The sequence below is a fragment of the Schistocerca gregaria genome, chromosome 9, assembly GCF_023897955.1.
Source record: "Schistocerca gregaria isolate iqSchGreg1 chromosome 9, iqSchGreg1.2, whole genome shotgun sequence".
Classification (NCBI taxonomy): Eukaryota; Metazoa; Arthropoda; class Insecta; order Orthoptera; family Acrididae; genus Schistocerca; species Schistocerca gregaria.
In genome coordinates this window covers 188,121,677-188,135,216 of record NC_064928.1, presented here as the reverse complement: position 1 = coordinate 188,135,216, position 13,540 = coordinate 188,121,677, and the positions used below count along the sequence as shown (strand labels likewise).

At 35.9% G+C, this 13,540-nt stretch overlaps 1 protein-coding gene across 1 annotated transcript in view; it reads left to right on the top strand.

Annotated features, from left to right (window-relative positions):
* Positions 1-7,817: 7,817 nt before the first annotated feature.
* The window catches only part of LOC126291588 (uncharacterized), a 41,479-nt gene continuing 35,756 nt past the window's right edge, over positions 7,818-13,540 (top strand). The window contains exons 1-3 of the mRNA XM_049985121.1: positions 7,818-7,904; positions 8,009-8,074; positions 12,779-12,892. Of these exons, the coding sequence (XP_049841078.1) occupies positions 7,899-7,904; positions 8,009-8,074; positions 12,779-12,892 (186 nt within the window). The 5' untranslated portion in view covers positions 7,818-7,898. The remainder of the gene's footprint in view (positions 7,905-8,008; positions 8,075-12,778; positions 12,893-13,540) is intronic.

Here is a 13,540-nt window from a genome sequence, read left to right as displayed (position 1 = left end):
ACTGAAAACTGTCCTCTGTCTCTCGAGCATCATACAGTGTTTTTAGAAACTGCAGCTGATCAGAATATACATACTTTTTCACTTTCTTTGCTGCTGAGCCACTTTTTTTCGTAGCTTGAATTTTTGTGTTTGACTTCACAAAGGAGTCTCGTAGATTGGTCCACCTCCGCATTACTTCTTTGCCTACATCAAAAGAAAACAAAACTGTATGAAAACATTTTAATTTTGTATAGAAAAAAGCAAAACTTTAACCAAAAATGTCCATTGCAAACCAAATGTCACTGCCTATTTGTTTTGTTCAGGTACCTGCAAGCGATTGTTCCTTCACTGACTTACATTTCCAGTACAGAATTGGGATTTCTACAGCAAGTAAAGCGATTAATGATGTGTGCACAGCAATTTGGGCATCACTGCGGGAAGAATGTATACAAAGACCGACCAAAGAGGTATGGGAATCAATACTGGCTGGATTTGAACGTACTGCTAATTTCCCCCAATGCTTAGGAACAGTGGATGGAAAACATATGCGTCTTACTGCCCCATTTAATAGCGGATCAATGTACTTCAATTATAAAGAATACTTTTCTGTGGGGCCGGCCGGAGTGGCCGTGCCGTTCTAGGCGCTACAATCTGGAACCGAGCGACCGTTAGGGTCGCAGGTTCGAATCCTGCCTCGGGCATGGATGTGTGTGATGTCCTTAGGTTAGTTAGGTTTAATTAGTTCTAAGTTCTAGACGACTGATGACCTCAGAAGTTGAGTCGCATAGTGCTCAAAGACATATGAACTATTTGAACTTTTCTGTGGTTCTGATGGCTGTAGCGGATTCCAACTACAGGTTCATTTATGTCGACGTAGGAAGTTATGGCAAAGACTGTGACTATTCAGTGTTTAGACGATCCAGTCTATGGAAGTCAATAGAAAGTAATTCCCTGGAATTTCCAGACGTCAAATGTCTGCCTGGTACTGAAGGCCCAAAAGTACCCTACTTTTTCGTGGGAGACGCAGCATTTGGCCTACACACCCATTTGCTCCGCCTTTTTTGGGGGGGGGGGGGGGAATGTGACAGTTGAGAAACGTGTATTTAATTTGCGTTTGTGCAGAGCAAGGAGGTATGTGGAATGTGTTTTGTACGTCAGAGAGATTGATTTATAATTGAAGACACCACATCCATCACTGGTTTGGAAGACTTGCCCCAAGATGCTAACATAAGAGGAGGACTGACAGCCAACGCCAAAAGGAACATTCTTTGTAAATATTTTACGACAAACGCTGGAAGCGTGTCATAGCAGATGTCAAAAATATAAATTAAAAAGCCTCATACTTTTTGGAGATGGTTTGTGAAAGCCTGCGACTGTATAATCAATAGTTTTGTTTATAAATAAATTACTGCTACCACTCACATTTTTATTCGTTTTGTTTATATTTTGCATGATGCATTTTGGGAAATAATTCCCATCTTCAAGTGCGTTTTTTTTCTCTAAGTTGTCATTATCTGTGTTTTTTTATGTGTGAGGTCTTGCGAGTGTTTCTCTTATATATTACAGTAAAGAAAACAGAATGTAAGACCTGACACATAAAAAGACACCACACATGATGACAACTTAGAGAAAAAACGTGACTGGTAGCAGTAATTTATTTATAAACAAACCTTTTACTTTTAGAATAAAATTTATAACGTTAAATAAATACTGTTTAAAATGTACAAAATTTAATATTAAATAAATACTTACCAAACACATTTTTATCTTTGTCTTCCATCTCATTAAAATCTTGCTTCAGTGCTACGCAAACTTCCTGCCAAGCATTCTTTGTAGCAATACGATCTTTATACGCATCTAGAGTTTTATCCCACAGAGCAGGTGTTACTTCAACCAACGTTATCAAAACTTATCAATTTCTTTCATTCTTCTACACTTTTCAGTAAACAAGACTAAACACAAATGAATAACACGACACCACAACAAGTTTATGCATCTATTATTTAGCTTCAATGGCATATTTATTCAAACGCCAGTAATAACAAAGCTGTATTTAAAAATTTGCCTTAAAGTCATAGCCACCATTTCAATAAACTGTATACAGTGTCTGAATTGGTTGTTTTGGCATTGCAGAACATTCTTCAATTTCCTGTGCAATTCATCGAAGGAGCCAATTGACATACGACAGTAGTTAAAAAAACTTTCAGTCGTCTTTTCTCAGGTCTGCAAGTAATGTGTAGAAGACCCTGACTTCCTCACATCTCAGATTAATTGGATGAACTCAGTGAAGATGACTGCTCCTTCGTCTTCTCCGACGTCGATACAGTATCCATAATGCAATGACTTGTTCACAATCCATAATAAGCACTGTACTGGGTCACATTTTGAAGGGAATTAATGTTCTTGTTTAACATTTAAAAATCGTTCAGTATGAAAAGCAACCGATTACGATTTAAACCCGTACGGTTTTTTTTTTCTGTAGGGCGAAATCGTGTAATGTGCAAGCAGCCTAAGGACATCACACACATCCATTCCCGAGGCAGGATTCGAACCTGCGACCAGAGCAGCCGCGTGGTTAAGAGCTGAAGCGCCTAGGACCGCTAGGCCACAGCGGCCGGCAATAAACGCTGTTCAGATATGGCTAACATGACAGAGTGCCAGGCGGACTCAACTCTGATCACACAATTTCTGGAGAAGTTTAAAGGTTGCAGATGCTTATAAGACATATCATGCGAGGAGTGTGGCAACAGAGATGCAAGAAGTAAAGCGGTAGTTTCAATTTTTAACGAATCTTAAATGGTTTAATGTGGCGCACAGAGACAGTGAAAGATATAAAGTTTAAGAATAATAACCCTTCGACTACCTGCATTTCGATGTCACTTTTCGTTTCCGAAATTCTTCGGAAATGAAATCTAAAAAACAAAATACAGACAGATTTTAAATTAATTTCCGATACATATCGCAAAGAAAACACAAAAACCGAAATACAGGCAGTCCACTGACTTTATTCATAAAATATGCTTGCTGCACTGTTAGGAATGTTAAAAAATTTAACCAGTCGCTATGTCTTCTGCTATGAAGAACAAAGTGTTCGACGTTTTTATGGTTATAAGAGTTGCTTGCTACGCACTTCATTTCTTATACGTCTTTTGCTGTCTTTATTACGTAATGTGTGACACCAACATTTTTAATCTTTCTTCATCTAATTTTAAGTGAGTTTCTTAAACTTTTAGGGGACATCTGTTTTGTAGACAGAATGTTCACAAGAACGTAATTTTTTTATTTGGTTAACTTTATCAAGGGGTATTTCCTCATGCAACTATATACAACAGTTTTCAGATTTCAAGAATCATTTTAGATAATAATTCTGAGGATACAACTGCGGTGAATTAGATTTCTTCATAACTTCTGCCAGTAGCAGTGTATGAGAGCGAGCTGAAAAGAAATTCCTCCGAATTATTTATGTGAAAACTCTTCAAGCTTTTTAAATAAATAAAATTTAATTAAAATTCTACATCTTCATTCTTCATGTGAACATATTTATTTCTCAACATAATCACCCTGCTGACGAACAAATCCTTCCAACAAGAGACCAGTTTGTTAATACGTCACTGTAGAATGTTTGATTTAATTGATGGAGCAACAACCTCATCTCTGTTTGCTCTGCTTCATCACTATCAAAGCTAAGTTCTTGAAGGTGTTCTTAAAGTTTTGGAAACAGACAAAAATCGGATGGTGCCAAGACTGCACTGTATTTAGAATGGTCAGTGACAGAGAAACTAAGGCGTCAGATTGTTGCAAATCTCTCAGGGCTTGCATGTAGTCTGCCATTGTCATGGTGAAGAAGAGGGTGCGCCATGTGTGGACAAAACTTTCACATTAGTGATTTTAGTTTTCTGAGCTGTTTCTCACACACCAACATGATTACATTACACATGGCCTTATTACATGCTATAATTAGAAACTCTCTAGTGGCAGAGGGTTACAAATGTGTGGATGCAAAGAAAAAAAATTTAATGTATTAATAATGTTTGTTTTATTTGAAAAGCATCGAGTTTTCACATAAAAAATTCAGAGGCATTGTGTTTCAGTATGCTCTCATAGCTAGAGTGTGGACAGAATAACATAGCCAGTAGATGTGCAATTGGGAGGGCATGTGGGGAGAGCGATGGCCCTGGGTGTTGAGGACAAGGACTGTAGGGCAAATGCTGAGTGCTGGAGGGAAAGTGCCATTCTAAGCTGAAGCCTTGGTTCAATTTTTTTATAAATATTAAGTGGAGAAACTCCATGCTCACAACTACATGTTGTCTTTTCAAGCCAGCCGGACTGGCCGAGCGGTTCTAGGCACTACAGTCTGGAACCGTGCGACCACTACGGTCGCAGGTTCGAATCCTGCCTCAGGCATGGGTGTGTGTGATGTCCTTAGGTTAGATAGGTTTAAGTAGTTCTAAGTTCTAGGGGACTGATGACCTTAGAAGTTAAGTCCCATAGTGCTCAGAGCCATTTGAACCATCTGACTATTCAAGAAGATCTGCTTTGGTTAGTACCTAAAAAGAATCCCTCTAGTAGTAAGTGGGTACATTAAGTGCACTTGGGGGAGAAAGAAGACCATCCCTTGGGGTAAAGATAACGACTTTGGGCAGTAGCACAGCAGTGAAATAGGGTAATGATATTAAAAAATTTCAATTAAGCTGAAAATACCAAATTGTGAAATTCACTATCATTATTTTTCATTTTCTTCACTTCATTGAATCTCAATTTAACCTGACCTCCTTCAAAAATTCGAATATCTCAATTATTCATTAATTTCAAATATATGCTTGGTAAAAGAATGCTAAACTCGTTAATAAGCTCCATACAAGTTTTTTATCCATACCAAGTATTAAAATATTCACATCCAGTAATGTCACACAAAAAATTATATGTAGCTAGTTAATTTTTTAAACAAATTATAATTTATTGCATTATTGAGATTCTGCAGAAGCGATTCCATTTATACAGAGAGATTTTTATTAAGATTAAAAAAATTATACATCAAAGCATACAACAGTGACAGCAAATACATAATTATTCAAACTATCGACTTGATTTTTTAAAAGAGAAAAAATATTTAAATGAAGAAGAGAAAATATTTGCAACAATACATTGTTTAAAAAAGGACTTTGTTCCAAAACTCTGATGAAATAAAAAAAATAGAAAAGTGTCTTATTCTCATAAATAACAGACAAATGCTTAAAAGAATTAACAAAAACTTAAGAAAAACCAAACAAAATCTATATGCCAAACATAAATATTTATATAAAAATTATATGATTGTTCAAAATAAATTAAATAAAGAAGAAAGAAAGCATTAATTATACTTAATAAAGCCCAACATATTTAAAAAAATATTTTTCAAATTTCTTACTTCATGATTCTATATTTTTAATTCTCAAAATTATGAATTAAAAAGAAAACAGGTTTAGAAAATAGAGAATACAATAAAGTAGTTACTGTATTTATATAATTGTTTTAAAGAAATTCCTGGTAGAAATTTTATTTTTATATTGGAAATATAGAAAACTTATTTTATTTTTGATAGCCAATGTCACTGTATCATAATTTTCTAGAATCATTCTTTTATGATACTGAAACAAGAATTATTACATAACTTACTTTATTTTTTGTGTTAACATTTCTGGTTATCTGGTTGTACTCTAATAGAACCTTTGCTTTCACATTATTCTCAGTTAATCTTATCATAGATTTGACATTCAGCTTTTGAACATTCTTAAAGTTCTTATATGTAGGGGAAACAGCATTACCAATAATGGCATCATGGAGATGTTGGTAGAACATAGTCCCTACCACCTGGCATAGATTATTTTTTAATTCTAATTATGTAATGAATGAAGCTAACGCATTGCTAAAAAATGGTTCAAATGGCTCTGAGCACTATGGGACTTAAATTTTGACGTCATCAGTCCCCTAGAACTTAAAGTACTTAAACCTAACCTACCTAACGACATCAGACACATTCATGCCAGAGGCAGGATTCGAACCTGCGACCGTAGCGGTCACGCGTTTCCAGACTGTAGCTCCTAGAACCTCTCGGCCACTCCGCCCGGATCATTGCTAAAATTTCTGGGTTGTGACAAAAGCTTGAAATTGCACTTTCTCAATCAAAACTTGGGCTTCTTTCCAGAATTTTTTTGTAATGGTTTAGCAAGAAATGGATGCAAATTTCAGCAGCCTTGAAATGTTATTGTGAGTGCTGTTTAACAGACAAGAGTTGCAAGTTACTCACAAGTGTCGGAGTTCCAAATCATGCTTTAAGAAATGATTTTATATGATTTTATTTTTTATTGATTTCAGAAATCCTGCTATATTGTTACATGTAGTCATAGGAGAAATCCTAGGGAACACTGAAATACATACATATAAACAGTTATGGGGTATTCAGCTACATAGGATTCACTGTTCATAGACATTTATCGTTCTTATAATATGTTCCTATATAAAGTCATCAGATACAGATTCAATGTGATACAAGTACATACTAATTACGGTATGTTGTCATATTTGCAAATAAGTCATGACAAAGAACCAACAATTATAACTATGAAATGATACAAATACATCAGATGAAAGTAAGGTATAAATGGTACAACATGCATATTTAAAATACATCCAAAAAAGTCATTTTAGACTAGCACTCATAAATTGTTATGCAGAACAAAAGCAGTGTTTCTGTACCATTCATTTTATTTTGGGTCTGAATTAAAATACATCCTTAGAATTCAAAGTTTCGTGATGGTGAACATCTTCATTTTTTGCATAAATGTGCACATTTTCATGAATAAAAACATTGTCGTTTTAGTGTAGGTGCAAAGCCAATCAGATATTGGAATCATTAAAGAGCTGACTATGGTGGGACGGAAAGGTACTAGTTTCATCGTCTTAATTATTTGTTTCTGTGTAATTAATATCTTCTTGTAGAAATTGCATCAAAGTGGAATGCGGTACATGATTATTGAGTACATTAATGCAAAGTAGGCACGTTTTACTCTTTCTGTGTCACAGACTTTATTTAACGCATGGCATGGACTGCTCATTCCGCATAATAATTTAGCTTTGTATATGTTCCACTATAGCATGTTGTATGTTCACTCTCCAACCAATTTTGTGGCTAGTTTTTGGTGTACAGACATGTTCGCTATCCTGATATTATCCATCATTGATGATATCTTTTTTTGACACGCGGAAATTAGTATAGATTATATTTATTTAACAGGGCCCAATCTTTATCTAACTAGTTTATAAGGTTACAATTTGAGACGGCTGTTTTGTTGCTTCGCCGATGAGGACAGGAAAGTAATATATTGGTGTCATCGGCAGACAGTATTGATAAGACTTCCTGAACGCTTTTGGGGCAAATCCTTCATACAGATTCCAAATAGAGGCGGACTCCTTTTTACATGTGATTGTGGCATCTGGAACAGATTTGATAGTCACATTTTATGTAATTTTTTGTGGACGTTCTCACATGTTAGAGAAAATCTGTGGATACATGTGAAATCACCACACTAAACTATCATATTATCGTTATCATATAATTTCAGACAAAGTTCTTCATAATACCAGTATTGGAGCAATACCCTATTTTATTTTAGAAGTTCCCTTTCAGGAACATTAAAACTGAATGTTCAGTTAAGAAGAGGGTAAGATTTCTTATTATTTCGTTTCTTTCAGTGCTCGAACTTAATTCAGTAAGCTGTTCTCTGGCAAAATTATGGAACTCAAAGTATGAGTAATCTACCAGATAAAAGTCAAAATCCTAGTTCGATGTTTGACATGCATTACATTCGATACCGTACTGAGTGAGTACACTGTACAGCAATACACAGTATTATCTTTGCGAGTGGGAGCGATATTTTGAAATGATGGTAACTTGGTTTTAGCAACAAATATATATAAATAAATAAAATTGTATGAATGTCGTAGCGTAAAGTTTTAGTTTAAAATATGTAATATAACATTTTCCTTGCAGAGCTACGGGCTGAATGATTCGAGAGAGTTGCACGATTCCAGTTTGAATTTTTCACTCTCTGGGGAGGTGAGTAGTTTTTCTCACGTACCAATAAATCTTTATAATATAATTTAAAAGACGCTAATATTGTTGACATCCATCGCAGAGGGTAGTAACCACTTCCACTGTCACAGAAACCACTTACACATCGTTGTTCCTCAGAATTAGCCTCCTTAGCTGTTGGTGTTAGTATTCATAGACGTAAACATGACGAACTCTTAGTGTGACAGTTCTTTGCAGCATATTGCCGAAATCAAGATTCTTTTTGTTTTTAGTTGAGGTGATGGAATGGCAGTAGATGGAAACATAAATCTTGTTCCCATCCAGTTCAGTAGATGGAAACATAAATCTTGTTCCCATCCAGTTCAGTTATTTTACCGAGACTTCTGATGGGAGTGCTTTGCTTGAAAGAATTATAACCTGTCATAATATGCAGTTCAGTACGCCAACGATGTAGTTATGTTCCGTCAAAGAAAACTACAGGCTAAGGTATAGCTCTGCAGTGAATGAGTATGAGAGAGTGTGAAAATTGACAAAGAAATGCTATACAAGAGTGGTCACAATCTAACTGAAATTGCAAAATACTCTATACAGGTCAAATGACTGTATTTTTTTCTTATATTTTACTGTTGCCATGCAGTTTGTGTCTTATCTGCAAGTAAAAGAGAGATCTTAAATTGATGCCTTCTCACAATAACTTACTTTTAATATTCTGTACAGTCTTTGTGTAGTGTACAAACTGTCTAAAATACTTGTTAATTTTTGCAATACAGTTAGGTGGAATTTAGTAGGGTATGGAAAGAAAATAAAACTAAATATTGATATATTAGTGTATTAATCTTTCATCAAATTTTGTACCTGCTGTAAGTACATGAAGAACAATCGGCCTGTTTTGGAGATTTGATTAGAACCAGTATTTTGCTAAATTTGGATTACTAGATTATTCACTATAGAAAATTTTTCTATAGCTAATAACTCGCAATACACGTGCACAGGACTTTAGTGTTACATAAAGTTCCAGTTTGTGCAATCTCTCCTGTATTTTACTGAGACTCAGCTTGCCTCTGTTAGTAAAACTGACACAGTATTTGTGCAGTGCTTGTTTAAATGTTGTGACAATCATGCTACATTATCTGTTTCCCAATTTGTTGTCATTCGGTCAGAATGATTTATGAAAGCCACAAATTCAGGAGACCTGAGCAGGGTCTCAAATCGTGCTCCTCCAGAGCAGACTGTTGAATGATGCATGACTTTGCCCAGAAAAAATGAAATGATTGTACGGACTTTATTGGGTATCGTCCGCCATATTGCAAGTCTTTTTAGTTGACGCCACTTCGGCAACTTTCGAGTCAGTGATGATGAAAATGATGGACCAGTCCCCTGCGAGGAACAAACCCAGGGCCCCTTTCATGGTAGGCGGTAATGCTACTGCTGTGCTATGTAGGCAGACTGACAGATCTATTAGGCAGTGCAACCATTTTCATATGCTCCCTGATGCGTATCTTTGTCTCCAGTAGTACTAGAACAGGAGGTCACTCAATTACAAAGTACAAAACAGGGTGGTGGTGTTAAGTATGCTAATGAATTTATTCATTGTGTACAGTATCTTCACGATTGTTTTTTTTCCCTCCACATTGTGATTTTTGATGAAGCCCATATCCATTATCCACATATACCCATTAGAAGAAACTGCAATCAGTGACAAGTATCACTGACAACCTTTTCTGATCTTAGCAGCTGTACCAATTTATGGATGAAATTTCAGCTTGAAATTAAGTTAGTTGTGCTTTGCACAGATCATATTTTAATTTCGTCCTTGATGAATAGTTTCCTTGAAAAGCATACATCTGTGAAATAATGAAATACTTCACCAGTTAAGTTTTTCTCTTGCATGCAGTAATCTTTTTATGGTATTAATGTATTGTTCCTCTTTCATTAAGCAAATGTTATACACAGAAACACAACCAAATCATCACTAACACTATTTGCTTTATGTAGAATTGTAGTACAGTACTTGAAAATGGGAATAAATTCCTGTATTCCATATGCTACATTTGAAGGAGCAAAACTGGTGCGGCATACTTAAATCTTAGATCAGCTTCACACTAAATGTTACGATGTGGAATGTGTCTTCAAAAGAATGCATAGACCAAAAGCTGTTTGTGTGGCTACATGCCAGCTATTTACAGGTTTGGAATTGACTACTTACTTATATTGAAGAATTCTTCTATGATATAGAAGTTTCGGAGAAGCAATGTTAATATAAATTTTAAAACCCATCACCTACATCAGACATTTAATTGCATGATTGGATGATTAAAGACCCTTAGAGCTGTATGTTTCATTCCCTTCTGTGTCAAAGTTAGTTCACCGTAATCTGAACTGACATTGCAGTTGACAAGTCAGTGAACTGATTGGTAAGGGCCAACCAATCGCAGTTCTTTCTAGAGCACCATATGCCCGCTATATTGCCTGTTTTGGAAGTAGTCACAGAGCCTTGTCAGGTGTGGTTGCCTCCCCCCATTCCCTGTCACCTATACTGCAGTCTATCAGTCTCACATTTATTTTATTCAATGTATAGTGGGAACTGTGGATCATTTCTTCTTCTAATATTGTATTGAATAATGTCTGATACTCTCACTCTGCAACAAATTTTTGACAACATGTTTCATTGGTGAATAAATGTGCAGTGAAGATGTGGTTATTAGTCTTGAAATACATGCCTGCAAGATGTGCATTTGTGAACTGCACAACAATTCTGATTAGTTTCTTTTGCGCAACAAATACTTCTTGTGTAAGTGAAGAGTTACCTGAAAGTATTATTCTGTAAGACATAAAATATGTGAACTTATTGCTTTCTTGTCTGCATCCTAGCCAGTTATTCTTATGACCAAAGTGTCATGTTGGGAGAATTGAAAGAACTAGGAATGAAAACAAAGGGCCAAATGCACATTCCTGAGAGCAAAAGAGAAGCCCAAAATCTCAATAGATAGATAAGCTATGAAATTTGAGCACATGGGATGTATTTTGACAGAGAACCTAATACATGACACAGAAATAATAGTCAAGGAAGTGTTTAACAAAAAGGGTCATCTTTATTCAGACCACGGAATAAAAACCTGAGTATACAGTTCGCCAAATTCTACATTCAGAGGATAGTTTCATAAGTGGGGCAGATATCCTGACATTCCAAAAAGATGAGGAAAGGAATGGGAGAACTGGGAGGACTGAATGAGGAGATGTTGAAATTAGTTGGGGAGAACGGGAACCATGTAAACATTATAAGGAAGAGAGAGAGAGAAGTTGCCTTGTCTCCCTCCCCCCATCCTTGAGGAATATGACAGCAATGTTCCAACAAGGAATTGAAGGATGGTTAAGGTGAAGAGAGGGAGGTATCAACTAAGAATGCTGTGGGCGAGGAAACTGGAGAGTACATGGAACTGAAGAGGGAGAGGTCGGAGTCTTCCGCATGGTGGAAATACTACATCATGAAGACAGTTAAAGGTTAGAAAACAGTCAGCAACTAGTGTGACTTTAGTATTAGCAATTTTTGTCCTTGGCAATTACTTCCATTGTATTGCAAACCGTATCATTTGTTTTGCATTGGATGTTGTGTTTAGGTTTGCTTTCACATCATTTGCTGTCAAGTTTTTTTTTCATTTTATAGAACCTAATAATCAAGTTTGTGTGTGTGGAAAGATCTCTGGAAGTTTCTCTGGGAGGTAATAGGTTGAATTCCGTTCATTTAACAGTACGAGATGGAGGATTTAGACTTCTGTCTAAAACTATTTTATGCCATTGAGAATATTGAAGGTAGTACATATGTGTAACCATATTCTAATGCACATTGCCAATGCTTTCTACTTGGGTACAAGGTGCCCTTCTTAAGTAGTCAGGTGAATTTTGTCTTGTGCTTCAGCAAATATCTGTAATTTTGTTTTTTCATTGTGTGGCTGGAGCTAGCCAAAATAAATAGTGGTCATCACATCTTTCGTACAGCACACAGCTTCACTGGAAAGTGTCAGATTGTTCCTCGTTGCAGAATTTTATGTGCCCATTTGGTACAGTGGTCCCAGATTAGCCTAGTAGGATATTTGTTTTATTGATATGTCTTATCAGGGACAGTAGAACTTGAAGAATAACCAGTACTCCAGCAGGGACAGCACTGCCCTGTGCCGTGCTGACTGGCAGCACCAAATATGCAGTGCTCCAGAGTTGCTCCTGTATTACTGCTTGTTCTTCATGTTTTACTGTACCTATTAATACATGTCAATAAAAGAAATATCACACTAGATTAATTTGGGAGTGTTGTGTTGAAAGTCTGTGTAAAATTTTCGTATAAAAATAATTTTGCTTGCAATGGGAAACAAACCGACGCTTTCTGTTGACACTGGATGTTGCACAAAAAATGTGACAACCAGTAAATTGCTTGGGCTGACTGCAGTGACACAGTGCAGAAATGAAATTGCAAATGTCTGCCAAAACACTAAAGAATATGGATCTGACTACATCTTGCGTGGCTGTGGTTGCCATACATAAAAGGTTGGCTGCATCTGACAACTGTTCGCTCTGTGTGTGTGTGTGTGTGTGTGTGTGTGTGTGTGTGTGTGTGTGTGTGTGTGTGTGGGAAATGAAATAAAGGATTGTTAAATTAACATTAATTTTGAATTATGTTTCACATAATCTGTACATGTCAGTTTTCGTCTTAGTGTTCTTGTGTGCTCTTTGCAGCTTGATTCTTCTCAGTCAAAAATTGGGAAGATCGATTGCTCGCAGTTTACGAGGTCTCAAACTATAAATCCTGTTTTGCTTCCACCTTTTCTGTTGGGAGAATCTTCAGCAAGGGTAAGTCTTCCATATACTGAAAAGGCAGTAGCCATTTCTTGAATGAAACTTTTTCCAATTATTGCTTATTGCAAATTAAGACTTCAAGAAATTTCCTTGCCTAACAGTGATACAATGTAAACTGTTACTTTTATAATTATAATTTCCACTGGATGATATATAAATTTTAGGAGTATGGTACACTCGCATGACCTCAGAATAATGAGATTTTGTCAAACAATCAAATCACTTCTGAAGAAAAATGACATTTATTCTCTGTACATCCATCTTGACATGAATGTATGTAAATGGGATTAATTCATTCTAATGTAGTTAACATTTTAAAGTACCTATAGATGTTATGATACTATTTTGCTGGTTTTTATGTAGCATGACGTTATTTTGATTTTTTTAATGTAGTATCTGGGAGCTTGAAGAAGGTGTATTGCAGCACCAAAACCAGCTGTGTATCAATAAAACCAATAAATACTCTTGACAAAAAATAAAATGCTTTTTAAAACAAAAAAACCACAAAAGTATGACTGTACTGAAAATATGTCAAAACCACCCAGAGTGTAGAAAACACTACAGAACTGAAGCAAAGAAGTTATTGTAAAGACAAGTGAAAACCTTCAAAGATTAATAAAGATTCTTCTCTATCTATAACCT